General features: G+C 37.0%; 1 protein-coding gene across 1 annotated transcript in view; it reads left to right on the top strand.

Annotated features, from left to right (window-relative positions):
* Positions 1–27,952, top strand: part of RYR3 (ryanodine receptor 3) — a 265,038-nt gene that overhangs the window by 137,716 nt on the left and 99,370 nt on the right. Inside the window, exons 39-46 of the mRNA XM_074868153.1 lie at positions 6,680–6,953; positions 8,797–8,911; positions 13,149–13,278; positions 14,279–14,382; positions 18,137–18,272; positions 21,902–22,082; positions 23,465–23,570; positions 24,781–24,901. Coding sequence (XP_074724254.1) covers positions 6,680–6,953; positions 8,797–8,911; positions 13,149–13,278; positions 14,279–14,382; positions 18,137–18,272; positions 21,902–22,082; positions 23,465–23,570; positions 24,781–24,901 — 1,167 coding nt within the window. The remainder of the gene's footprint in view (positions 1–6,679; positions 6,954–8,796; positions 8,912–13,148; positions 13,279–14,278; positions 14,383–18,136; positions 18,273–21,901; positions 22,083–23,464; positions 23,571–24,780; positions 24,902–27,952) is intronic.

Raw genomic sequence — 27,952 nt, 5'->3', positions numbered from 1 at the left:
CTACATCCTGAAGTTATATCCAGTTCTGTCTGCTTCAGTTGAGTAGCAATTTGTCATTATTCTTTCATATCTGCAGTATTTCATGTTGCATTTTGAAGGTATATTGTTCTTTTGGCTCTCCTTCCTCTAATAAATTATTTATTGTAGCTGGTTCTGTTACTGGCAGGGGACAACTGGTAGCAAAACAAAGTGTACCTATTCCTTCCTACTACTACCTCTTCTTAGGGCACATATACACACAAACTTACATACATGCACATGAACACCCTGAAACACTTGAAATCACAGACTTTTTATTCTGAGCAGTATTCCTGTACATGTACACTCACATACGCCATTCCCTAACACGGGAGAAGTATTCATGATCTAAACAGGCGAGATGGGTTCTGTGCTTGCCATTCCTCTACTCTCTGCATAAGTGTTTTATTGAGCCTCTTTGAGCAACCTGGCTTTCACTGCCATGTATTACCCTCAGTGAGGTTGATGTGAGGTGTGAATCTCAGAAATTTTGTCTTTGCTGTCATATGTTTACGAGCTGTCAATCCTTGATAGTGACTATGGATGGTGAGAAATAAGTAAGGCAAAAAGCAAGATTTCTCCAGGTCTTCCTTTAGTACATAAATTTTTGCTGAGGTTTCTCATTGCCTTTGTGAATAAAGATTGGGTTTTGCCAGCTCTGAGTTTCTATAACACCATCCAAATATCACGTGCAGAATTGTGCAAGTGACTTGAGGTTGGTCTTGTAACTAACAATGGTAGTAGGTTCTTCTTTCCTATTTCCAGTTTGCTCAGTTTGGCAATAGGTCCTTGTACAGACCCAGAACAGTTAATTTCATTTCAAATTTAATAATTTCATCAGAGTTGTGTGAGACTAGACAACAATGCTGTTTTATATCTCAGGACATCTTTTACACAATCTACTTGTTCTGTAAAGCACTGGAGAGGGTTTATCCTGTCCTGAAAGCATATTTTGGTCTGTTAGGCTTGATACTAGCTTGTAAATACATTAAATCTTATAATAATCTCATATGCTGCATGAAAAAGGGTTTTACTCTCCAGTGACTCATCTGTTGGCGTCTGCTTTCTCTTTAATGGCAGTAGGACCTATTGGTATCTGGAAAGTATAATTTCTTCAGGCTCATGTGGATTCTCTTGTCATGAATCAGGAAGCTTTCACTCCTAAAGCCTCAGGGTACATAGTGCTTGGTCCTTAGAAGAGAGCAGTTTGCATATTTCATATACTGCAGCTTTAGGTCACAAGAAATGCAGGTTGAACAAGTGATTCTACAGTGTCTGTTTTTCTAGAAATTTCAGATAATCTCTTCAGGCGTAGTACAAATATATGTATGGATGAAGTAATTTAAAGGACAAACAAAAATTATATCTATGCTATATTATATCTATGCTGCATTACATTACATTTATTATATTATATACTTGACTGTAGCTGGAGACTGTGAGATATGTAGTCCATGTGTGCGCTTCCCCTTTACCCCTAAGGAAATTTGGAATTCAGAGAGTGAAAGGAAATGGGGGCCTGAGGTACCCCAATTCTCTTATATGCATGAAGAGGGGGGCTTGTGTGCATGGTGCTAAGGCTAAAATTTTTTGGGCTTGAGCCAGAAAATGAGGTCATACATACTCAGGGTGTGAATATTCATAGGAAGGAACTATTTTCTACAAAGAAATCTTCCCTTCATCTACGCATGCATTCGTACCTACTCACAAATGGACTTTTATCTTAGGAGAGGAATGCCAGCAATTTAAACTAGTGTTACTGATGAATTAGTAAAATTTATTTTTAAAAACAAGCTAGAACTCAGAGAATAGACACACTGAGGAAAAAAAAAAAAATAGTGTTAATTATGACAATAGGACTTCTGTAACTGTCAAGTCATAATTTAGATAAGGCATATATATGGGGGAGTCATCACACAGCCTTGAAAGATCGTTAAGGCACTGCAATTTCTTGTTAAAACTTAAACATTAAAAAAACATTAGCAACTATTTTAGCTGGTTATCAATGTCACCATGTCACATATTCAGTTTGCTCCCAGCTTCTGTTACAGGTTAATCCGCTGGCCTGCCCTTCACCTCCTTCCCCAAGCGAGAGGTGTGGGGTAAAAGGTATAGTATCCCTTACACACCAGGAATGGCAAAGAAAGGCTTTTTATTTAAGACAGTGAGTGATATGTCTGCTTTTTAGTTTTTCTGTAGGTAGAAATGAAAGGAGTCAATGATCTTCTTTCATGCATTTTGGGACTAGAAACTATGGCTGTCAGGCTTACTTAACTATGGCTCTTCAGGTGCGCCTAACTCAGGGAGGGTATCTGCTATTATAATACAAATTTTTCATGTAGGACCATGTGTTCTGAAGGTATACACTTGGTTACTGGTCCTAGAATAGAAATCAGGAAATAGAATTCATTGATTTGAACAAATGCCCTAACTGAGTTTTCATGTTAAAACAATGAATCATGGATCTTTCAAACTGATCTTTGAAAGTGTGGATATATGAGAATGTTTGTGTGAAAAGGTTAAGTATCTGTTGAATAATGTCCACTGCATGTTCAAGGAGAAAAAAAAAAAAAGCAATAGCAGCATTAAGTTGAAGAATCAGACTGTGTCCTTTGAGACCTTGTTCCTTAAGAGTGCTACTTACACAGAAACTACAATGTTAACTTACTAGTTGTTACAATAGACTTCCCACTGGCTGTTAGCTTCATTTTTTTCTTCTTGTCTTTTAAATTTTGGTTACAGAGTGTTTGCAGTACAGTACATTTGTGATTTATTAGCAGTCAGAAAGAATATCAGACTACTGCTGACTATTATTGAGACCATGCTGGAGTCGTCACATTTGATTGTTTCTCATCTATTCTCATCTTTTGGCTGAGTTGCAAGCAGATCTTTTTCCTCAAGTGCAACAAACACAGCAACTTCTCTGTTTCAGTATAAGGCAAAAGAGGGTAGAAAGGATTAGAGGGGAGGAAACAACAAATCACCGTCACAATTAGAAAAAGACTCTAAACAGACTCTGCTAAACCTAAACTAAGATGCATAGAAGGCATAAGAGCAGCCTAGAAAGAACTATATTCTTATTTCCTGAGGTTTTTAATTCTAATGCCTCTTAAAGGATTATGAATAAAGCATTTGCCAAATTTTGCAAGTGTTCTGGCTTTCCTTTGCAGGAGTTCAGCTAGAAGTCCTGAGAGTGTACTGCCACGCTTAGATGTGGGTGAGTGTATGTAGGTGGCTGGGGGTGGCAACTTGAGAAGTCTCTAGTTTTAGGCAGTAGAAACTGGACTTCAAACTTCTGTATCTTTAAGAAATATTCAGTTAAGAAATTAATCCTGGGAATAAGCCTTATACACTCAGAGCTAGAAGCAGTAAGCAGTCTCTACAGTTGTGGAGTAATATGATGGGTAAGACTGTAACGATTCGGATCCATCTAACGCAATACCTTGTTTCAAACAGTGCCCACAAATTGTCATCTGGGGGCAAGTGAGAATAAAACAATCAGATGTGATACTTACAATTTAATGCTGTCCCAGTCTCTAGTTCTCTTCAGTTCAGGAGATTTCCTGAGTCTAAACAGGTTTTATCTTTCTGGCAGATATTTGTGTAGTCTCCACTTGAGCAAGTGTGAACTTTTAGCATTTGCCACATTTTTGACAGTGAGTTTCAGGGTTCTGTCATCCATTATGTGAAGAAACCGCTTTCTTTTTGGCTTAGCTCCTGCCTTGTGAATGGGCTTCATTTGATGGCCTCTTCTTGTGTTGTATGAAAAGTGTGACTTTTGGATTAACATAATGGCATAATGTACTCTGCTTTAACTATTCCTTTCTTAATCCTGGCTTTTGATTTGATCTTTTTGACTGCCAGGGAATTTGAGTAGATACTGATAACTGAGCTGATATTTGTGTAAGCTGATCAGGGAGGTCATCCTCTTAGAGATAATGAAAAACCATCTAGACACAGTCCTGGACAACCAGCTCTAGGTGGCCCTGCTTGAGCATGGGGAATGGACCAGGAGATCTCCAGAGATCCCTTCCAACCTCAACTATTCTGTGATGCTGTGAAGAGTAAACTGCCTAACACCATTTTATTTACAGCGACTTTGTTAAAAGTGAATTTCATCACCATTTTATTGCCCAGGTTTGTCCTTTTAAGTTCTGCATTTTTTTTTGAGTTACACTCATATTTGCTGTCCTTCATAACTTTGTATTATCAGACTTGTGTGCATTGTCTTATCCCCTTCTCAGGTCTTCTAGGGAAGGAAGGTGCTTAACATCACAGAACACAGCACGGATATATGCAGAACTTCACTGCTGTTTCTCTCTCTTTGTGACCACTATTATTTAGTTCTACCCTCTGTTTATCTTTCAACCAAAAATTCATCCATGCAAGGACAGGGCTAATTGATTTCTCCAAAGTTATTTGCCATACTGCCTAAAAGTAATTACATATAACAATATGCTACTTAAAAGCTTATCAGAAGAAAAAAAATCAAAACCTCCAAAGGTTTTGAAGAAAACACTAACATTTGTTATGGAGAAAGATTTTCAAAACTCCAGAGAGAAGCTTTAAAAAACACACAACTATTTTGTTGCACTTACACATGGGAACCTCTGCATAGACAATTCCCTGTATCAGGGAAACAATTTGTTTTTCATTTGTTCATTTCATGAGAATGTGTTTCTTATGTTTGTACTAAAAATTGTAATAACCTTTTAGTTATATGTATAAATATCTGACAGTTAACTCGAGGGTATGAAATCTCCCTCATAACTGAGTCAGTGCAATTAATATTTTTGTTGCTGAAGTGGAAAATATCTATTTGGAGTGAATCATATGGTATTTTCCCTCATCAAACAAAAAAATCTAAAATATCACATTATTTTGAAAGTAATATTCCTTTCAATCCAAGAAAAATTATATATTTCTGGCATTACTAAGGAAATTAGGAACTAGATTTGTAAAACAAAAAGACAAGTTTGTGCATGTTTTGTCCTTTAGCCTTGTGAAAGGGGCCATCACCTGAGCTATCGAAGACCTTAACCTTAACCTCCTCCTGGAGTTTACCACTTCAAGTTGCATTTATCCCATGTTTATCCCCTTCCCCCCCAATCAGAAAGCCATAGTAAGTAATTCTTTAATCAGATCATTGACTTTCTGACAAAAGAAGTGTGTTATATTTATGCAACCAGAAATCAGTGATACTCAATGAGTTGGAAAGTTCTGGGAAATTATTAGTTATTCTAGGAAAGAAGAGTTTAGTGCAAGAATCAAAGAAGATTTTGTTAAACAAAATCTGATAATTAATGATGGTTTTCTACAAATACATCATTAAGTAAACTGTAAGGGAGAAGAGTTAACAAGTAAAAGGATAGTGTAGACACAAAAATAAATGGATATGCACTAGCTATAAGCACATTTGTGCTGGAAATTTGGAGGGGGAAGTTCTTGCCATTAGAAGAACTTTGGGAAAGTCAAGAGGTAACTTTTCTGGAAATAGAGGAAAGAAACTTGCATTGTTTTAAGAGGAAAGATGGTTATTCATGTTCTACTTGATCTCAACAATGAACGTTTGTTGGAACAAGCACTGGAACATGTGTTTAGTTTTCAGGTAAATTTCCTAAACTCTGGGCTCAGAAAAATTGTTTTCAGGGTCACTGAACATGTAACATATACAAAAGAAGCGTTTCAAGCAATATGCATTATGTAGTTCCAAACAATACAATTTTTAGAAAGTATATTCCCAATTGACAGTGTCTCTCCCCAAACAGATGGGAAATAGAGATTAAATTCCCCTATTCTAAGTCAGTTGGCATCTCCTGATCGTTAGTGTGTTTGCATCATCATACAATTCTAAGATGTTTCCAGGTAGATCATCTTTTTGAAGACAATGTAAGTCCTTTGTTTGAACAACAAAATAGCTAAACGTTCATCAAGTGAATGACCAGCAAAAGCTGCTCAAGCCATCCTGGTTAGGCCTTACATTGGATATTTGATTTAGAAAGCCAGCTATCTCATCCTCCTTTCTGGCAGTTTTGTAAGTTTAGAACAGATTTTATTTCCTCCTCCCCCCTGGCAAAATTGATTGGCAAGCTGAGCTCACATTCATGAATATTTATGTTGTAATTGAACTCATACTTGTCAGCCAATAAACTATTTACTGAAAACTTAATTACCAATTTCTGTATTCCAAACCTAGGCTGATGATTATCAAAAATATTATGTTTCTTTGGCATTATAAAATTAAATTTCAGTCATTCCTAATGAAAAAGTGCTTGTGCTGTACTTAGTGTATTTTATAAATCTTGATGTAGAAATGAAGAATAAATCAAAAGTTTAAATTATTTACTTAGTTTATTTAACTTATAAGGATGATTCTTAGAGTCACCATCAGCTAAGAAGTTTTCATTACCAACAGTGCTGGTATTGACTTGAATGCTAAGTAGAAGTTTCTTGTTTTTCACCTCTTAAGAGCATCACACTTATCTTGAAAGTTCTAAAAATTATTTTTTCAGTTGAAAAATCCTATTCAGTCTGCTTGTGTTCTGCTTTCTTACAACTGCCTTGTTGTCTACTGTTATCTAATATTTTACTATAATACATGTTTTTGACATTTTTTGTTCTTGTAATAGCTAGTAAAATTTTATGTATTTTATTTTTTTAGCTACACTGAAAGAACTCATATCCCAGACTATGGTGCGCTGGTCCCAGGAAGATCAGATTCAGGATCCAGAATTAGTGCGGATTATGTACACCCTCCTTCGTAGGCAATATGACAGCATTGGTGAGCTACTGCAAGCGCTGAGGAAAGCATACACTATTAGTGCTGCCTCTGTGAAGGATACCATTAATCTGCTTGCAGCACTGGGCCAGATTCGTTCACTTCTCAGTGTCAGGATGGGAAAAGAGGAGGAATTGCTAATGATTAACGGATTAGGGTATGGAATTAACATAATTTTATTTTTAAGTTTGTATTAAACTTTTTGTTATTTTAGTAAATATTTTTATTTTAGATCCTGGATGAAAATTACTGCTGTACTAAAATGCAGATATGTACCAGAAATTTTCATTTTCATATGTATTTCCAAAATGGCTCCAACTGATCTCTCTAGCAGTATCAAATGTGTCAAATTTCTGTGAACCAAGGTATTTTCTCATCTAAAGAAAAGGGACTCCTCTCACTATAGTTAAGCCTAATGCTTAAACCTTCGTTAAAGTACATGTTTTAGCAGCTCTGGAGAAAACAGATAACTTAAATCTTTATTGGTGTCAAAACTACATCTTTCCCAAACTGAAAATTCATGTTGTAATTCATGCATGAGTGAATAACCTTGCTGATGTCTTTTTAATTGGGAAGTTTGTGCAAGCAGATAGGTCGAGCCAACAAAGTGGTGTTGTGAACTGAAATATTTCAAACTGGTTGGTATTTATCATGTCATCATCAGTGGCAACTTTAAGTATTTGAACATGGAAGCCTGCTTATTTTATCCTTGATAAGAAATTACCTTTATGTAACGCCTGCTGATGTGAGAATATTTTTTCAGTGTTTTTGGTATGAAATTACCTCTGTTAAGCAGTGGTATTATGGTGCGTGTCATTTTATGTGAATAATTGCCAGATAAGGCCATTTAATGTTGGAAGGGGAAAAAAAAAATCACAGACAATTAATTACTTCAATTAAAATGATGTATTTAAAAAGAGAGAAAATGATAGTATGATTACCTGAGAACTGTATGTATTTGTCCTTGAACAATTATATTGAACAATTTCTTTCCTTTGCACAGTTGTAAGGAACTTTCATTATTCTTACTACTTCACTGTAAAAATTGCAGACTAATCTCTTCAGTTGAATTGAGCAGGTCATGGTAGCAACTCATTAGTTAGTATTTGACAGTGTTGCCTTATTTATTGCTGATGCTGAGTTTCTAAAGTTGCTGAGAATTCTAGGAGGAATAAAGGGTAAATTTTGTCTAATCTTGGCATGTGTGTAGTCCCCTTCCCAGAGGTGTGCTGTGTTATGAGTCATCTTCCATTCCCAGTTTTCTGTATTTCTTTAAGGCAGGCATGATGTCTGTTATTTGCCATTTGTTTTTAACAGGTTGACCTAAAACGTTAGAAATCCCTGGATTCTCTATTGAAACACATAAATTGTGTTCTGGATTATGAAACCAATACAGCAAATTCTAGAACATGTTGAGAGGATGGTGGGCTGAGTGAAAATGTTAAAATATTCCTACTTAAGGGGACTGTATGCCATTTTACATCTTCTGACAGATGGTCTTAATTTTGGCAATATTGATAAAACACATTTAACAGATAACCTTGAATATTAAGTCTGTTTATTGTCTTCTACTTTGTGAACTGAGCAAATTAATTAAGCGGTGTTACTGCAGAGGCAAGGTTAGATTTCAATTTATTGATCCCCATTCTTTACTTAAAAAACACCATATATTCTTCTCCACTTAGATCATCACAGAATATATTTTTTCTTTAAACAGAACAGATGGCAAGAGCAATTTAAAGATTAAGAAATGCCATTTTGAAATAACTTAAAAGTTTAGGTTCTTATTATATAGAATTAATGAAAATTAAAGGAATGACAGCATGTTTCAATGTGAAGCATTTAGTTGTGAGGTGTTTTTGCATTATGCTGAACTCTAGGAATTTAAAATTATGTTACTACAGTGAATGCATATTTCTGAAATCCCTAATAATGCATCATTGATTTAAATTAAAATGGTGTTTCTTAAAAACACATTGTTGCTTTTTCTTCCATTTTAGGGATATAATGAACAACAAGGTGTTTTATCAGCATCCTAACTTAATGAGAGTCTTGGGCATGCATGAGACTGTTATGGATGTGATGGTGAATGTACTTGGAGGAGATAAATCTCAGGTAATTTCACCGTAATTTTATTGTGTGTTTTGCATTTTGAACCTTTTCAAAAGTATACTAGGATGTTTAAGAAGAAGTATCCGAAGAAAAATAGATCTTCACGTAAGAGAGATTTTCCTTGTCTAAATTGAAGTATTGTTTGATGTTCTTATAGTACCAGAGGGAGAAGCCCAGCATTCTAGGACTTGATTTTTAAAAAGTGAGAGGTTATAGGTGTTTCGTTTGTCTTTTAATAGGACTTTAAAAGGTTTTGTTTTTATTTTAGATTAAATATGTTCATTAGCTGCCTATGAGAGGTGTAGCTCTGCTAGGAAAATATACCTCTTCATATTAGATAGTGTTATTACCAATAGACTATAAGAGAATAACATCAGCTTAATTTTGAATCCTCAAATTCAAATACTTGAATTGAGCAATAATTTTCTTGCAGTGTTGTATTTTCCCATTTCTTAGCATTATGCTCGAATATATATGTGTTAGTTTAAAGGCAGAGTGGTAAATTTTGAGAAGCCTAACTGGATGATTAGGCTACTGAAGAAAGAAGTGAAGCAGGCTTATCTTCTTTCTTCTCTTTGCTTATGTCTGATTGCCTCCCTCCCAAAAAGAGGGGTCTCCTCTAATCTTGTTTTCTTTTGCTGGCCGCTCATTCTTATGTATTTGGAATGATTTTCAGCCCATTTTACTACCTTGTGCTTATCTTGTCTCTGGCAACTTTTCATTACTTGAGTGCCTTGTGTGTGCAACTGCACACCTCTTTCTTTGTCTCTTTGGTCCCATAGCTCATATACTTCTGTAAAATACTTATACATTGTGTCTGAGTACACCATAACAGCGTTACAAAGTATTCACAGACTGGGTTTTAGTTACTCTGTTTTAATATGCTCACATTTGAGCTCAAGGCAAGTTACAATTAATTATAAGATGGTTAGTACTTAGCTAATTTATAGGTGTCACAACCCTCTAGTTTTGCTACAATGTTTACAGTGGGTTTTGGTCAAAGGTGACCAAAAAACCCCCCCAAACCAAACACCAAAACAACAACCCCACAGTGCCTTCTAATTCTGTTTAAAATGTTTTTATAGAAAATTTTAGTAACACAGATCTACAAAAATACTTTACAGAAATTACCATGATACCCTTCAAAGGGAATACAGACCTAGAAAATAGCCTGGTGTTTCAGCATTTAATGTGTGTGGCCAACCAAAAAGTTGTATTTTACGTCTCTGTCTTTATGAAATGCATGGGGAGAGTTAGGTACCTCAGAAGGAATCCAAAGCTTCACCTACTGAACTGGAACTGGCATAGGACTAGAAGTCTTATGAAGAAGTATGGACAATAAATAGAGTGTATTTGGAATTCAATCTATTCCGGTGCTGCATTTTCTCCTTGAGTGTGGAAACTTCCAGATACTCATGGTTCAGAACCCACAGTTCTCTTATGGAGTCACAGGGCTACAGTCATGTTATGAAATAACACAGCAAGGCTTATTAACGAAGAGTTTTGCACACCATTAGCACAGATTTAGATATTGCAATGGGAAGATTTTGCAGAACAAACCATTGGGCAGGGAACTGTGCAGGCAGAGAAGTGTTGCTTCTGAGTTCCAAGCCTGAAGTTTCCTTTTTCAGGAACTGCAACCTTGCAGGGAGAGAAGGTACTGCCTTTAAAATGACTGTCATGTGCTGTCTGCTGATCTTCTGCTGGCATGCTTAATTTCTAATCTGGCAGAGAAATCTCATTTGAAAAGTTGTTGACCCTAGGTAGAACCACTAGACTGTAATCTGGAAAAGGTACATGTTTGTGCATACTGCAGATCTTTCACTCTGCCAGATAAGGTCTTCTGAGTAAAATGGAGTAGGGCCAGAAACAGCGAGCATGCCCCACTCAGCTATGGTTTTATATACTCATTTGGAATTAACTGTGTGTTTGTCCAGTGAGTTGCTTATATATACAGGCACTAGAACACAGATTTTCCTGCTCTCAAGCAAGTTCCTCATGGCTAGATTGTTAGTATGTTCCCTTTTGTTTTCTCTTTCCAGCTTCATGGATGTTTCTTTCTGTTCAGTGTTATAGCTTCAGGAGATGGAATGAGCAGCCATGCAATGTAGTCTCTGGTTTAGGGATTGGGTTTTTTCCTAGGTTGTGGCAGCAGATGGTTTAAGCTAGATCTCCAGCTTCTTGGATTAAGTGATTTTATCATGAGGCTGTATTGAGACATGTAGTGAGAGTTTTATTGCTCACACTTCTCTGAAGGAATGGTGAGAAGGTAACAACTGGTCCATTCAAATTGAAGACAATTTATGTCAGGCTTCTTTCCAGCTGTTCTATTAATAAATGAGTCAGAAACAGATGAAGAGGTCTGTGGAATATGGTGTTGGTGAAGGTACCTTAGAAGTATTTTGCTAATACCGGCCAGCAAAGTCCTGTAAAGGTACTTCATTGGTGAAAGATATGTCCCAGAAAATACTTGGGCAAGTTTTGAGCATTTCCATCACAGTTAGGTTTTAACATGTATCTTAATGCCTAAAATAGTTCTTTTAGAGACTGTGTCTTTAGATCTTATATATTGGAATCTTCATGTCATGTTGGTTTCTGGTGTTGGTTGTTCATTTTCAGAGAATCCTGAGCAACACCCTTTTTGGCTGTCGGAATTTAATCATTTTACTTCAAAAATTATTTCTTACTGACTGAAAGTTTTAGAATTCCATGTTCATATGTATTCCTGTCAATAATGAGGAGTTTCTAAAATGACAATTTTTAACAGTATTGTGTTACTGTAATTTTCTAGACAAAGTTATGTCATAGATTCTGTTAAAATCCATGTAAATTTAGGGGTTGGAAGCTTTGTTGAATGTTTCATTAATGAATGAATGTTTTTCATTACCCTACATTTAAGAACAAAAATCATATATAATGCCACTTGTATGCAATAGCTCCTTCACTACTGAAATAGACAAATAAGCTGCATGTATTAGCAATAAAACTGTGCCAAAGTAAAATTACAGTTAATCAAGTCTCTGGAAGTTAGGAAGTGCACTTGATGTCTTGAAAAGATAATACATATCATATAGCTTTTAAATACATAATCACTTTTTTTGCAAGATTGTTGTTTCATTAAGTGAAAAGGTTGCACTTCTCAGCATGAATTAGAGTTGTGTTGTAAAGAAGGCAACATTTATTAGACTTTGTTATAATTAAGTATAAGCAATATTATTTATAGTTGAAAGGTATGAAGTGAAGGAGGCAGGATGTTATAGGAAGAAAAAAATCCATGATATTGTGGTTAAAATGCTCAGATATCACCTTGGATATTACAGAATATATATAAAATATATAGAATATGTTCCTGCTTTTGCCTAAAGGCTGCTAGTCAGATTATTAAAAAACCAAAATTCTCCTTGACGGTAATGAATTTTCTCATTTATTTTATGAAGTATCCTGAGGACAGATCTGCAATGGAACTTGACACTTTTTAAAAAGTGCTATGTAATGGAAAATTTAATAAATCAAATAGAAAAACCTTCAAACAAGCATCAAAAATCTGTCCTATGATTTTTGATCTTGTTCTGTCAGTAAAATGTGAGAATGGCATAACTTGTTCATCTCAGATGTTATGACTAATTGTAACTTGCTACAGATGAAATTATTTTCAGAGGAGAAATCCTTGCATATAATGTGCAGCAAGTAAAGTGTTGGTGGCTTTTTGTTTGCTTTTGGTTTTAGAAGCATTGGATAGTTAATGGAATTTAATGTTTTATTTTATCAGGCCTATGCATTGAACAACATAGGAGTCTTGTAGAAATGTTTTATACGAAGACTATATATTCTTATTGTAATATGAGAGGATAAACTAAGGTTCTTAATATTCTTTGTTCTGCTATGACCTAATATTTGGGGTTGAGCTTGTTATTGTAATGCTGCTAAAATACAGGTTTTGTATAACTGCATTTGTTAATCTGCAAATTGATGAGAATAATTTATTTGTTTTTTCCCCTTATACATCCCCTATAGTCCTCTGCAAAATGATTTTTCAATTATTTTAAACCTAATGGCCTAATGAATACAAAAAGTAAAAGAAAGTGAGGGTCCTTTCTTAAGTTAGAAGCAAAACAACTGTCAGCTGCTTATCACCTTGGTAACTTCACTATACTTTCCTTGTTAGGAGTGCAGGAAGAAGAATTGGAACAGATTGGTAATTAACATATTTCACTGCTTTGTCAACTTTCTTCTTCAGCAGATCATTTTTCCTAAGATGGTGGCAAGCTGTTGTCGATTCCTGTGCTACTTCTGTCGAATTAGTCGTCAAAACCAAAAGGCCATGTTTGAGCATCTTAGTTACTTACTGGAAAACAGCAGCGTTGGACTGGGTATGTCATGTAGCTGTAACAGCTGAAAGCAAGACCAGGAGGAACTGTGATATCACAAGACTAGTATCTAATTTGTATAGCAAGTCAAAGCATGTGATGAAGCCTTTCTGAAGCATAAACCACTTTGTGGTTTCACCTCTAATTCTTTTTTTTTTTTCCCCTTTCATCCTTGTGTGTCTGTGAACTGTATTAGAAACAGAATAGTCTAAATCTCTGTTTTCAAATACCTTGAAATATTTAGGATTATATCCATACAGTTTAACATCTTTTGCATTCAAAATAGTTGTGAGTGGAAATCTAAATTAATCCTTTATGGTGCTTGCCTGTTTCATCTGGTTTCATTTCCCTTCCCTCTAAAATTTAGGCCACTGATGTGAATTTCACATTTTTACTTTGGAACACTGAATTTTTAATGTGTGTGCGTTAGATCTTGTAACACAAGGACAATTGTCTTGGCTAGATAGATGGGCTATATTAATAAGGTATAGCAAGGCAAGATAGTGTGTGGTTTCACAGTGCTTTAGCTGTCCGTGGTGACCATTTTGAAGCCTGCATTTCCATATTAAACACAGAAAGTGAGATAAGACTAAAAGAAAGAAAACAGGTAACTGAAGCTTGAAAATGTCACTTTTACCTTAATATAGGAATATTTTAAAATCTTGAGTTAATAGGATTGTGCAGAATTACATAGTTAACATGTTGCTCTGCTAAAGAAATAGTATAATAGTCCTATGATTTTCTATGTTAATACTGATTTCTCCATCTACATTTAAAACCAGTGTTGTTGAGTATGTTTATAGATATGGATGTCAAGTCAGAAAACAATTTCAGCATTTATTTTGACATTATTCAAAACAGTTAACCATGTTCTTGATTGAAGAGCAGGAATACAACATGCTATTAATATATTATGTTCTAGATTCCAATGTGATTGCTGCCCTCTGCTGCATGACTGTGATTACTGCAAATCGAATTGCTCTATCTTAACTTTCTTCTGCAGCATTTCCTTCAATGAGAGGTTCGACGCCACTAGATGTTGCAGCAGCTTCTGTAATGGACAACAATGAGCTTGCACTAGCATTGGAGGAACCAGATCTCGATAAGGTAAGTGATCACTCTGACCTATTTACCTATTTATTAAATAGCGTGCTAGGAGGGAAAAGGGTAAGTTTGATCATAGTAACTTTTAGATGTGATCTCCTCAGAAATACTTGCTCTAGGTATGTGCTGTCTCAAGGTGAGATTGACTGAGCAGTATTTTCCCTGATTTTTCTTTACACTTAGTGGGAATCACAGCAAAAGAGATTTATTTCTATTTTCTGCGTCCTTTCACTATTGTAATCAGGTAGAAAGGATGAAAAGAAGAAAAAGGCAAGACACAGGAGAAAGGAAACATTGTTTGGGGAGGAGTAAATTTGAAAATGAAGAGGAGAATGTGGAGAAAGAAAGCAGGTCTTCTGGCTTAAACAAATCATAGAGGTTGATGGGGATGGAGGCAAGAGCTAAGAGAATTGAAGGGCAGGTATTTGAAGAAGGGAAGTTGGAACAGGATTTTAAGGGTAATTGCAATAGGAAACTGAATCCAGGACTCAGGTCATTGGCAATGGTTAGGAATAAAGGGAAATGTGAGGAGAGGCAGGATGAACTAGAAATGGTGAGTAAAAGGATACAAAAAATAGCATGAAAGTTCTTTGTATATCCAGGAAGGAAAACAGATTAAGAGATGGAAGATGGGTGCACAGTCAGAAGAGGAGAAAAGCACGGAAAGGAAGTGATATGTGCTAGTGCAGCATTGGGGAACAGAAAACAGAAGGCAGAGTTTAATATAAATGAAGGAGAACAGTTAAGCCACTAAATGATGGCTTAGCACAGGGAAAGCCTCTGTGCAGTATGGGAGAATCCTGTGAAGAGAGTAGAACCAGTTGTGGGGGTGTTTGTGATCTGCATATGCTGTGGGAGAGGAAAAGCTGACAAATGGAAATAAATGGATGTATGGTGGGGATAGCTAGGAGAAGACAAAGACAAGAATATGAATGGGAACGGTGTGAGAGAGCATGGGAATACACTAATTAGATAAAGGTAGCATTGAGAACAATTATCAAATTTGTATCACCTGCAAAATTGCTGAGAGTACACTCTGTCCTGTCATTACTAAAGATATTAAACAGTATTGGCCTCAGTATTGTCCTGGTTTGAGTGAGTGGCGGGGTTTTTTGATAGCAGGGGACGAGGCTGCATTGGTGGCCCCCTGTGAGAAGCTTCTCAAAGCTCCCCCGGCTCCAAGTTAGACCCGCCTTTGCGCCAAGGCCGGGCCAATTATCTGTGCCTCTGTAATAACATATTTAAGAAGGGGAACATGAGAGGAGTTGTGAGGAGAAGTTGTGAGAACGTCTGTGCAGACACTGGGGTCAGTGGAAGGAAGGAGGAGAAGGGGAGGAGGTGTGCCAAAGAAGACACTCCCCTGTAACCCATGGTGAGATTGCAGGGCTGCCCACCACCACCCCCCCCATGCCCTGCCCCCTGCACCACTGGGTGCATGGAGGTAGAGATACTGGGAGCAAAGCTGAGCCCAGGAAGAAGGGAGGGATGGGGGAAGGTCTTTTCAAGATGTGATAATGCTTCTTGCAGGCCTACTCTGACTGTTAGATGTTGTTGTTGTTGTTAGTGTCTGTATTAAATTTCATGTTCTTTTTCTTCTTCCCCTAATGATTCTGGTGTTTGCCTGTACCTTAAAGGATGACATAATCCGCCCCGTCCTTATCTCTGGCCTCTCTATCTTATTCCTGGGCCTTTTTCTTTCCTCCTTCCCAGTGCTGGGGGGGAAGGGGGGAGTGAGCGGCTGTGTGGTACTCATTTGCCCTCTGAGCTCAAACCACAACAAGTATCAACCCTTAGGATACACCACAAGTGACTGGAACACCACCAGTGACTGTCTCACATTTTCATGAAAAGTACTGTAGGACAAATCACTTAAACTGAATTTCACTATTGATCATTAACTGCATGTTCCCCGTTTACTGATTGCTTACACTGGAATACTTGGCACCGTACAAATATTGAATGTTCAAACAGTAACAGATAACAGCTGCAGTACACACAGTATTTTATGCTGAAAAATCAGGCTGTATGTCTCAGACTGGGCTTCCCAAATTCACCAGTCATTTTAGCTGTAAGAATGGTAATGTATTGGCTGTAATATATTAGCTTTGGTGAGTCAATAATTTTATACACTGCAGTATGTGGATGTTATTCAGAAAATAAATCTCTATACAAGAAAAAACAAATATCAGTTTGATGAGCGTGGCATACATACCCTACTCACAGAATGATACAGCATTTCTGTGTGACTGAGGTTTGTACTATAAAGCCTGTGTTCAAAGCAAATGAATTACACAGAGACAACTTAACTTTTGAACTTTTGCCACTGCAGATTTGATCTCTTTTTACCACAAATGTGTGAATGTGTGGAAGGTAGAGGATTGCACAAGAAAAGTATCCCATGGCCTGGTGACATACTATAGTAAACTGAATAGATTAAAATTATGGGGTCTGGTGGTAGCATTATAAAATCTGAAAAGAGATCAAGAAGAGATTTATTCTACCAGTTTTCTCACATTCTGTATGAGATGCAGCTCTAGAGTCCTACAAGTATGTATTCACTCATATCTTCTGAATGGATGCTAGAAAGCTATCGAGCTCTGCTAGGGATTGCATGCTTTTTCTACCAAGTGCACTGAGTAACTTGCTTACTGCATACTGTAATAAACAATTTCTTCACATCAGCCCATTTTTCCTCTGTTGCAGCCCTTTGGAGGCAACTGTATCAGCAGAGGTATAATTCTTCTCCCTGAATTCATAACCAGTTTCTCTCCTAGGGCATTAGATAATGACTAAATATGATCTCATGGATGGTGGAATTGCTATAAGAGTACTTAAGCAGAATAACAGATCTCTCTCTTCCAAATAGAAAAACCTATCTGCCTTTTGCCACCCATTTTTGGCTGCCTTGCATTGTCAAAAATGATGATTGCATCTCTTTTTACAGGTTCACGAAGGGTTCTTGATGTTCACTGCTTATTTCAAAATATATTTAAGTATTATCATCATGTTCATGTGTTGTCCTTTGTGTATTTTAAATAAAAACAAAAATCATGTTTGTGCAGTTATTTGCAAATTTCCTTTTAACTGATTGAGAAATCATCCTGTACATGTTTCAGAAATTTAGTTTACTATAATTAATGAAATTTGTCATAATTTCTCAAAGTTTTCCCTTAGAGATATTCCTCTTGACAATAAATGCTATTAGGAATATTGCCAAAAATTTTAATCTTTCTGGTTTCAGACTTTTAAAACTGTTCACTGATGTTTATCAGTCTTCTGAAAAATTTAATTATTTGCATATATACTAAAATTGGAATTATGGTAAATAAAACATTGATGGAATATTTATTTTGCTACTGTAGCAAATTAGCCATATATGGTTATTGATGTGATTTCTAAAGTTGTTAAACAGTATTTTAACTGTTGTTTATGTACTGTAAAAAAAGATCTGAATTCCACAATATTTTATTCTACTTTTCACATTCCACGTTTGTTCATGTTGTTGTATTCTTATGTCATCGTATAATTAGGTAACTTCAGAAGTAAAGAGTGCTTGACTTTTTTCATCATCATCAAAAGCAAGAACTAGAAACTGGGACTGATGCAATAATGAGCTATGTTGGTAGTTTCTCAGGTGAAACACCTAGCATATAAAACCCTTGTTATTAAAAAAAACCCCTATGTTCATTTTGTTTCATACTTATTTTTAGAAATTTATTCCTAAACACATGAGTAAATGATTGCTTCTGTATTGTAGGTTGTTACCTACCTGGCGGGTTGCGGCCTGCAGAGTTGTCCAGTACTGCTGGCTAAAGGCTATCCAGACATTGGATGGAATCCAATAGAGGGTGAACGTTACCTGTCATTCTTAAGATTTGCAGTTTTTGTTAACAGTAAGTGTAATTTCTTGGCATCCAAGTTCCATTAAAAGGTTTCCTTAAAATTACTTTTCTAACCATAAATATGTGTTAATGGATGAAGAGAGGTTAATGCATACTGTTCTCATTACAAATACAAGATTATTGGTATATTCTGCTTATTGTAGTTTTTTGAACCTTCATAATCAGTTGAATTTTTTCCTTACTCTTTTTGCAACTTGCATAATTTAATAGAGTAGCAAATGATATTAGGAATTCTTTCAGTAAGTAAACTGTGGTATTTGCATATACCATATATACTGGTTATACACATAACCAGTCAGCACTGATGATTAGACCTTTTTTGGCCACTATACCACTGGGAGATTTAGAGGTTTGTAATTAGGCCATTTTACATTACAAAAAGCAAATTTCCAGTAGGTCACATATGTACATAGTTCTGAGGGTTCAGTGTCTGTAAAGCACCCTGACTGTGTACCTTAAATCTGATGTCTTAAAAAAAGAAAAAAATCTTCTCCTTTGATAACTATCTTATACTTGCTTCTGTGGCCAATTTCCTTTCGAAATTTATGATTATGCAATATGGATTCAAACAGCCCCTCACAATTTTTAAGGGGGTTTTGAATTTGTGTCCTCAAAAGATGCTTGAAACATACAAAGGTTCAGGAGCATCTGGGAACTGTAGTTGGATGGTGTATCGGGTCTGGCTGAGCCAGAATTGGTTTTCCCCTGTAGCAGCCCTCATGGTGCTGTGTTTTATGCTGGGAGCTGGCAGGGTGTTGATAGCACACTGGTGTTGTGGCTACTGCTGAGTAGTGCTTACACAGCACCAAGGCTCTTTCTGACATTTCCCCCCACAGTGGGACGGGGTGGGCAAGATCTTGGGAGGGGACACAACCAGGACAGCTGACCCGAACTGACCAAAGGGATATTCCAGACCATATGATGTCTGCTCAGTATAAAGCTGGGAGAAAGGAGGAAGGGGGTGGGGTCACCCTTGGTCCTCCGAGGCAGCCACTATGCGTATTGGAGCCCTGCTTCCTGAGAAGGCCCGACATCGCCTGTTAATGGGAAGTAGAGAATAAATCTGTTTTATTTTTTTTGCTTCCGCGCGCGGACCTTTGCTTCGCTTTGCTTATATTAAAACTGCTGTTGTTTTACCCACAAGGGTTGTTTTGTTTTCCTATCTTATTTTCTTTCCCTTCTTTGCCCTATTGAGAAAAAAAGGGGAAAGGGGGGGAAGTGATAGAGCGGCTTGGTGGGTACCTGGCATTTAGCCAAGGTCAAACCACCACAGATGGTCTGTGTGTTTTGATGATAGTTTGTATATCTGTAGAGAGGTGAATTTTTTTGAGACTAGTTTTTACTTAATTCATTATTTTAAAAATCTTCACTTAGAAGATTTTAACCAAATGAAACTAAAATTGTTGACTTTAAGATTTAAAATCTTGCTTTTTCCCTCCAGTATGAAAATAAGGTGAATGAAAAGGAGAAAGAAAGAAAGAAAGAATAAAAGAACCCTACTGACTGTGGAAAGTCAGTAATTAGGGTATAGAATAACAGAATCATTTAGGTTGGAAAAGACCCTTAAGATTATGAAGTCCAACCATAAACCTAACACTGCCAAGTCCACCACTAAACTGTGCCCTAAGCACCACATCTACACGTCTTTTAAATACCTCCAGGGATGGTGATTCAACCACTTCCCTGGGCAGCCTGTTCCAATGCTTGACAACCCTTTTGGTGAAGAAATTTATCCTAATATTCAATCTAAAACTTCTGTGTTCATGACAGTGTTTTAAGTGGGAAAAATACAAGACTGACATGTTTAGAGTGTTTAGCTGCTCCTTCTAGAGCCAGTCAGTCCCAGTTATCTCACCTACCATTGTCTTCTGTTGACTCTGTCCTTCTGGTAGCACCACTGCTGCTCTTGGCTAAACCACAGTTTCTAATCCTACTTTTTTAGTGGCTGCTAAAGCTGCAACATTCAGTTTAATATCAACTTGCTACTTGCATTTCTGTACTGGTTTAGTATTGTAGCTTGCATGTAAAATATAGGTGCCAATGATCCAAGCTACTGACATCACTAGTTCAGTGGCTGTGAACTGTATTTTTCTGTTATATTTTATATTACTGTTTCCTTCCTACATGTCCCATTAATTTCATATCTTCATACAGATTATCAGTATTTTTATAAGGTGGCGACTGTGCATTTTAAAACAGTTGCATTTAACCATCAGCTAAGCATTTGACCCAATTATTCCTATCATTCTTCCATATGCCACTAACTGCAGTCCACGAAGCAGTTAGTTACATACAGAGTTCATTTATATGAAGGTTCCTTTTCCTAATGGCTTTTATTCAGCAAGCTTCTAGATCACCACCTGTGTGATTGTACTGGATTTATACAATAGTTAAACCCACTCTTCTTCCTTTTCAAATATACATACATTTTTCCACACAAAGCTGTTATAAGTGGGTTGTTTCAGGCAAGCCATGACCTTCACAACTGATTTTAATGTGATTTTTGTATATAGAAAAAGTGAACTATTCCATTTCAGGCTTTAAATAACAAGCAGAAGATTTAAAGAATATTTTAAAATGCAGTAGAAAGAATCAGGAGATTTTACTGTAGGCATATTTAACCTAAAATACAGTTTGTTATTCTTTAGTCATATTGAGAAGATAAGACTCTGAGATGAGTTTTCCACTGATGAAGTTCTAAAGACATAATGTTAAGCAACATTCCTTGCTTCAGCTGGTCCATTAAAAATCAAGTAACTCCCATCCCAGACAGACCTAGTACAGGGTGTGAAGTTCATTTTCTTCATAGCAACCCGTATGGTGGTGTACTTTTCATTTCTGCCCCTTTCCCCTCCTTCCCTGGCCCCACTGAGTAGGTTCAGGGTGGGCAAGAGGTTGGGAGGGAACACAGCTGGGACAGCTGATCCAGACTAACCAAAGGGATACTCCATACCATGATGTTGTGCTCAGCAGTAAAAACTCAGGGAAAGGAGGAGGAAGAGGGGGATGTTTGTGGTTATGGCGCTTGTCTTCTCAACCAACTATTATGTATGCTGAGACCCTGCTTTCTAGGAACTGGCTAAACATCTGCCTGGGAAGTAGTGAATGAATTTGTCTTTTTGCTTTGCTTGCATGCATAGCTTTTGCTTTCTCTACTAGACAGTCATTATCTTGATCCATGAGTCGTCACACCTTCCTTCTATTTTCTCCCTGTTCTGCAGGAGAGGGGAGAGAGGGAGAGGTTGGGGCAGTTGGCTGGAGCCAAAACTTCCTTCCCGCCCTCCCCACTAGCAGGCTTCTTGCTTCTTGGGACTATTAATCTGTATACCAGAGAGAGTAGTCTTTGCCATAAAAAGCAAATTAACCTTCTGAAGTGAACCTTTCTAGATTGAGTGTAGTAAAACTTTTGCAAGACAAGTCTGCACTCGCTTTTAAACCTTGGTATGTTTTTGATAAAGCACATCTAAGCTGCCAACTTGATACCTTTTTTTTTTTTTTCTTTAAAAAATAAGGATGAGGGTTTGTTTTATATTTTGTAGAAGTTAGGGGAAAATGTGGTTGTCTTCTGACTTAAGGATACCTTTCAGGAGAAAGTATGTATGGTTGGTTTTGGTCCTCAGGTGAAAGTGTTGAGGAAAATGCAAGTGTTGTTGTCAAGCTCCTTATTCGACGGCCAGAGTGCTTTGGACCAGACCTTAGGGGAGAAGGAGGAAATGGTTTGCTGGCAGCTATGCAGGAAGCTATCAGGATCTCAGAGAATCCTACTCGTGACCTTCCTTCCCAGGCCTATAAAAGAGAAGGGTAAGTAAATGTGAATGCTCCTTTGGCAAATGATGATTTAATAGCTGGTTTAATCATGCTTGCAGTATTTTGGTAAAAGGCCCTGTTGTGTAAGGCATTATACAAACATAGAGCATTAGAGATTTGCACCCACAAGCAGTTGTCATACGGAATTCATAAAGCATGAGCTAGGTAACAGTGGAGTAAGAGCTGTAGAAAAGAAGCCTGAAGGAGAAGGCTGTTGTGGAATAAAGCAAAGGTAAAGTGAAAGAGGAAGATGAAAGGCTGATGTGAAGTCAGTTATCACTGTTCAATTGTATGTTTACTCTAGGGATAAAAACCTTGTAAATCCGGAGCCAGAGGAAATTAGTATATCTGATTAATAATCTCTGGATCATGGATCTCGCTCCAGAGGGGTGCTATAAACTTACATTAGTGTCGCAGATGAAAGTATTAACACGGTGATGGTTTAGCAGGAAATCTAGATTTATTAATAACTAACAGCATTTATTATTACAAAATAATTCAGAAGTGTTGAAAGAAAAGCGACTTATTTACAGATTCTAAAATGACAAGATTCACACTAACTTACTTAACGGTACCTTAATTTATACATATATACATGCGCATACACAAAACGTACAAGCACACACACAGAGACAAAAGTATTTGGATCCAGTAAAATGAACACAAAACGTAAAAACACACACAGAAACAAAAGTATTTGGATCCAGTAGAATGAAGTACGTACCCACACAACAGAGAAAGAACGGGTGAAAGAGAAGCTAGCTCAAAGGAGAAAATTTCCCCCTCGAGTTTAGAGTAAATACTCACAATGCCTTGGCATTCCTCAACTGGCGATAATTGAGACTCGAGTGGGTGGACTTTGCCCTGGTTTTCCATCAGCTCTGGCAGCAGATGACACCTTAAGGGTTTTGGTACCTGAGAGGCATCCCAGCTCAGGGGAGATGCTGGTCACAGGCCCGCTGTGATCCAGGAGAGCTCAAAGGGTCACCCTTGTGGTCGCCATTTATAGGGTCCAAGATAATTGACTTTTGTCAGATACCTTCTGGCGCCTTCCAGTGGTTGCACAAGAACTTTATGAATGTGCAACTCTGTTATTGTTCCCATTTGACCATATCCCAGGCACAGCTGTGCCAGGCCCTTAGGAGATGATGGGCTGTTTTAACTGTTTCAGAGCAACTGGGAGGGGCAGGAGCCAGGCTCATTAAGGAGGCGCCTTAACGTTTGCAGTCCTTATCTCCACAGATTGGTGTATAGCTTGGGGGGTGTGGATGGAATCACAGCTAGCACCAAGCAGCCCAACAAGGAGGGGCGGGGAGGGGTAAGAATTGCACCACCACAATTAGCAAAAATGATCACTGGTATTGTTTACCTTTTAGTGAAGAGGAGGAGGAGGAAGAGGAGATTGTACACATGGGCAATGCAATCATGTCATTTTACTCAGCTCTCATAGATTTACTTGGACGCTGTGCACCAGAAATGCATGTAAGTTCATTTTGTCACTTGTTCAGAAAATGTAGGAGATTTGTAACAGAACTGTACATGTCTGTCTAAACTGTTCTTTATTCAAAGACTGCTTCTCTTCAGAAGGTGGACTTTATTGCATTTCTCGCTGTATCTAGACAGATGTGTTCCCTGCAAGCTGTTTATAAAGCAGCATGGTCTTTTGATTCTTTATGTTTTTTTATTTATCTAAAATTTTGAGAACTTTATATGAAATGGAATCTTTATGGAATCAAAGCAAAGGTGAACTACTAGTGTTGCACATTTATACTTCCAATTAAATTTTGAAACTGGCCCTTTACTGTTCTCTAGAAAGCCATAAAAATCACTTCCATAAGGTATGTGATACAGAGCTGCTTTTGTGTGCACTGATGAAATATGGTATCTATACCATATGAATACATGGAAAAATATGTAAAATAACTGTTTTGACTATACTGCCTGTAACAGCCACATGCAATACTTAGTTTTAGTTAAATTGACATTTGTTTGTCAGTATTTTAAGATTCTTTAGTAGCGTAAATCCAGCTGAAAATGCAGTATCTATCTCAGTACAACAAGAAGCAAGAAATTTGTATTGTAGCCTCCTTACTATTACCAAAGCCATTAACTTTATTAGCTGTAAAGTTGTATGTAGCTGTCTGTTGCCTGAGATAGTAGTTTCACGTTAGGAAAATTACTAGAAGAGGTTTTCAGACACACAAGTTGTGAATACCTAATTTCTGCTAGAAGGTTAAAGGAACTGGTCACCTCATTGTTAATGCATTTTGAAATTTTTACTGCATAGAAATAATAAAAAAATGCATAGATACATCATACAGGTTTGCATTTGCTCATAGTATAGAGGCAAACTCAAAACCTGGCACTGTAGATTCTGTAAGTAACATGAGTCTTTCAGAAATATTCAGTTTCATCACTTTATCTGATTGGCATAGGAATCTTATCCATGTGGGGTTGTTTCATGTCATTGGGAATATATAATATTGTGAAATTATTGATAAAATATCAAAACTATTACTCAAAAGTAAGATCTGCTGAAAATCGCAACTCCATTAGAGTGCTGGGATAAATTGAATTTCTGTGCATTTTTTCCCTGTGTTTGAAAAAAGTCATATTAATATCAGTATTTTGAGGAAACTTTTCTTATGTCACTCATTTCTAAATTTCTTAATTGATAAACTTTTTCTAACAGCTTATTCAAAGTGGAAAAGGGGAAGCTATTCGAATCAGATCAATCCTTCGATCTCTAGTGCCAACTGAAGATTTGGTTGGGATTATAAGTATACCACTAAAGCTGTCAACAGTTAACAAAGGTAATTTCAATACTTTTATTCAACCAGTTCATCTATTTGTAAAAATCTTCTGTCACATAAGCCTCCAGGTGTAAAATAGAGTAGTTTTGTTAGAGTTGAGTACAAGCAGAGAACTGTTCTTCAGATTTTAATTAGATATCTGTCAATTAGAGCTGCTCCAGTAGAACAGATACTGACTCCTGTGGGGCAGAGAATGTAAGAACATAAGAAATACTTTACAGGGTCTCACTAATGGGCTGTCTATCCCAGTACTTTGTCTCCAGCAGTGGCTGTAGAGATACTATCTTTTTAGGTAGAATGTGTAAGCTTGGACTCAGTCCCTTTGTACTTCCACGTCATCCAGTCATTTGTTCCGAAAGATTAAAGGGTACCTCCCTGTCCATTAATATCCATTTCTGGACCTGGAGTCCAAGAATGCATCTAATCCCTTTGGAATAATGTCAGTACCCACAAAATCCTGTGGCAATAAGTTCCAGAACTCCACTATTTGCGAAGCATTTTAAGCTTATCTTTTTTTTTAGAAAAAAACAAACTTATACTCTACTAATTTTAATTAACACCCTTGAATAGTAGTATTTGGGGATTTGGTGTATAGCAGTTCTTCATTCACCTTGTCAGCTCTATTAATCATTTTCTAAATCTCAGTTATATCCTTTCTCAGTCCTCATTTTGCCAAACTGAAGAATCTCAATAGTCTCTCAGCGTAACTGCTCCATTGCCTGAATTAGTTTAGTTGCCCTTCTGTGTACCTTCACTATCTCTATTCTGCAGTCCTGAGATATGAAAAACAGCTGTGGGATGTTCACTAGGTGTGAAGGTCGTGCTGATAACGTGGGCACACAATAGCTTGGTTTATGTATTAATTTTCTATTTTATATAGCAGCAAAATGATGCCCCCTCTCATATTCTGAATACCCCTTTCTGATTTTGCCCAATATCTTGACTTACTTGGTCTGCTGCTACATTTCTGCTGATGGTTTCACAGAATTTCAGTGATGACCTCAAGATCTCTTTGTAATGTCATTTCCAAGCTCAACATCATGTAGGCATGTCTTATTTTTCTGCAGATGCATTAACTTAGAGTTTTCTTCATTGAAGTGCAGCTACATCTACTTTGCCCACTCAGTTTTGTTAATGATTTAACCCTACAAAAGAATTTAGTGTTCTATACAGACTTGCAGGCTCCTTTGTTTGCCTCCTTCTCCAGGTCACTGATGACTCAGTATAGAGTCCTCTTTGTCCTTGCTTGCTTAAAATGCTACATGTGCACATTCCTTTTTAATCGTCTTTCCTGTTTCTTGGAATTCTGCTGTTTATTTCTTCCCTGGCCTTTTCAGAGGAGGTGAAAACCAGACATACTCACTTTGGGATTGTCCTGATCTGAAGAAGGTGCTCCTCCACACCTTTTCCCCAATTTCTAGGTCCACTCTGACCTCTAACATTTAATCCTAGAAGCCTGATTTCTTTTTTATTAAATGCAGGCTATTTCTGTACTTGCTCATCTTGTCCCAAAAGAATTCTCCCTTTTATAACATATCTTAACTAAATCCCTCTCCTCTACACCACTATCTCACCCATTCTTTGAGACTCAAGATCTCTGCCTGCCTCCCACAAGGTCTTCCCATAAGGTATAGACAAGTTATCATGGAATCCTCTTACACATCATGAAGCCACCCAGCTTACTGCCTAATACAGCAAATCTCCCGATTCCACTGCCTGCTTCTTCATATCCTTGGAGGCCGTGTCTACCACAGGAGAATCCTATGTGCAATGGAACATACTGACATAGCGTGGAGAAGTGGTTCTTCTCTTAAGAGATTAGATCCTTCCTTCCCAGGTAGATACACTCCTTCCCCAAGACTTATGTCCTCCTCTACCTCAAGAATTGTCACTGTGGAGTTGAGGCTATGCTGCTGTGTTGCTGTAGGACCTATCTGTTTCTCTTACTACTCTGATTCATCCATTCTCACCTCTGGGGAATGAGACTACTCTCTGAAGACCCAAACATGTACTGTGTGTACACATAGAGAACTGGAACCCAGGGTATGGCAAGAACCTGCTGCGCTCTCTGCATCAAACTGCATAGCTCCCTATCTATACCTGGATGCCTACCTGTCATTGAGGTTGAAATTGAGTTTTTGTCAGTGGAACTAACAGCCTTCTTAACACAACCTGTTAAAGGGAAGTCAGTGAAGACTCGAGTTTTCACCCTCTTCACTCTGGAACTCAAAAATATTTCAAAATCAGAGTTCAGAGTGCAGAGGTGATGCACTCTGATGTGTGTTCTTCCTTGTTATGCGACTGTTGATTCTTTCCTAGAAGCAGTCAATGTGGTTATCCACATTTATTTTTCACAAAATAATAACTTCCAAGATAACCATACAAACTGAAATTTTCTATGAAGCATAAACTCAACAGAGGGTGAGGTTTTTATGGCATATGATCTCCATTTTTGCTATTAATGTCTCCATGTTCCATGGGCTATAAACTACCAGTCTGTCATTTTCTTCTAGGGCAAAATAACTTTATCCTCCTTCTCCTTCTCTGTTGTCCTTTCTGTTTCACAAGAATTGTCTATTCCCCTTTATAGTCAAAGATGGTTTATCTGATACACAGTTAACTTCAGTGTTATTGTTGTCTTCCCCTTGAATTCCATATTCTTTCTAGTCTAGTTTACATGAGACAAAAATTAAAATTCTTAACCTTCTTTGACTTCACAATTACTATGTACTTTTAATATTTGCAGTAATATTTATCTTTAATTTTACTATATAAGCATTCTCCATAATACTAATGAAACAAGTAGAATACTTTACCATTCATTCTTAAGCTTTCATTTAAGAGTAAAAGATTAATAAATTGCAAAATAATAGGGTTTTTGAAATAGTAAAAGCTTAGTATTCTTTTTCAGCTTACAAGAAAACTGAACAAGAATATAATTTTCATCGAACATGTGGTTTTACACATTAAATGTAATTACAGTGTCTTTCATTGTCTTGGTGTTTCTTGTTTTACCAGTTATCTACTATTAAAAATTGCATTATATATTTG

This window comes from Strix uralensis, chromosome 4 (assembly GCF_047716275.1).
Source record: "Strix uralensis isolate ZFMK-TIS-50842 chromosome 4, bStrUra1, whole genome shotgun sequence".
In the NCBI taxonomy this organism is placed as follows: Eukaryota; Metazoa; Chordata; class Aves; order Strigiformes; family Strigidae; genus Strix; species Strix uralensis.
Note: the sequence above shows the minus strand (reverse complement) of the source record. Positions and strands in the feature narration are given on the sequence as shown.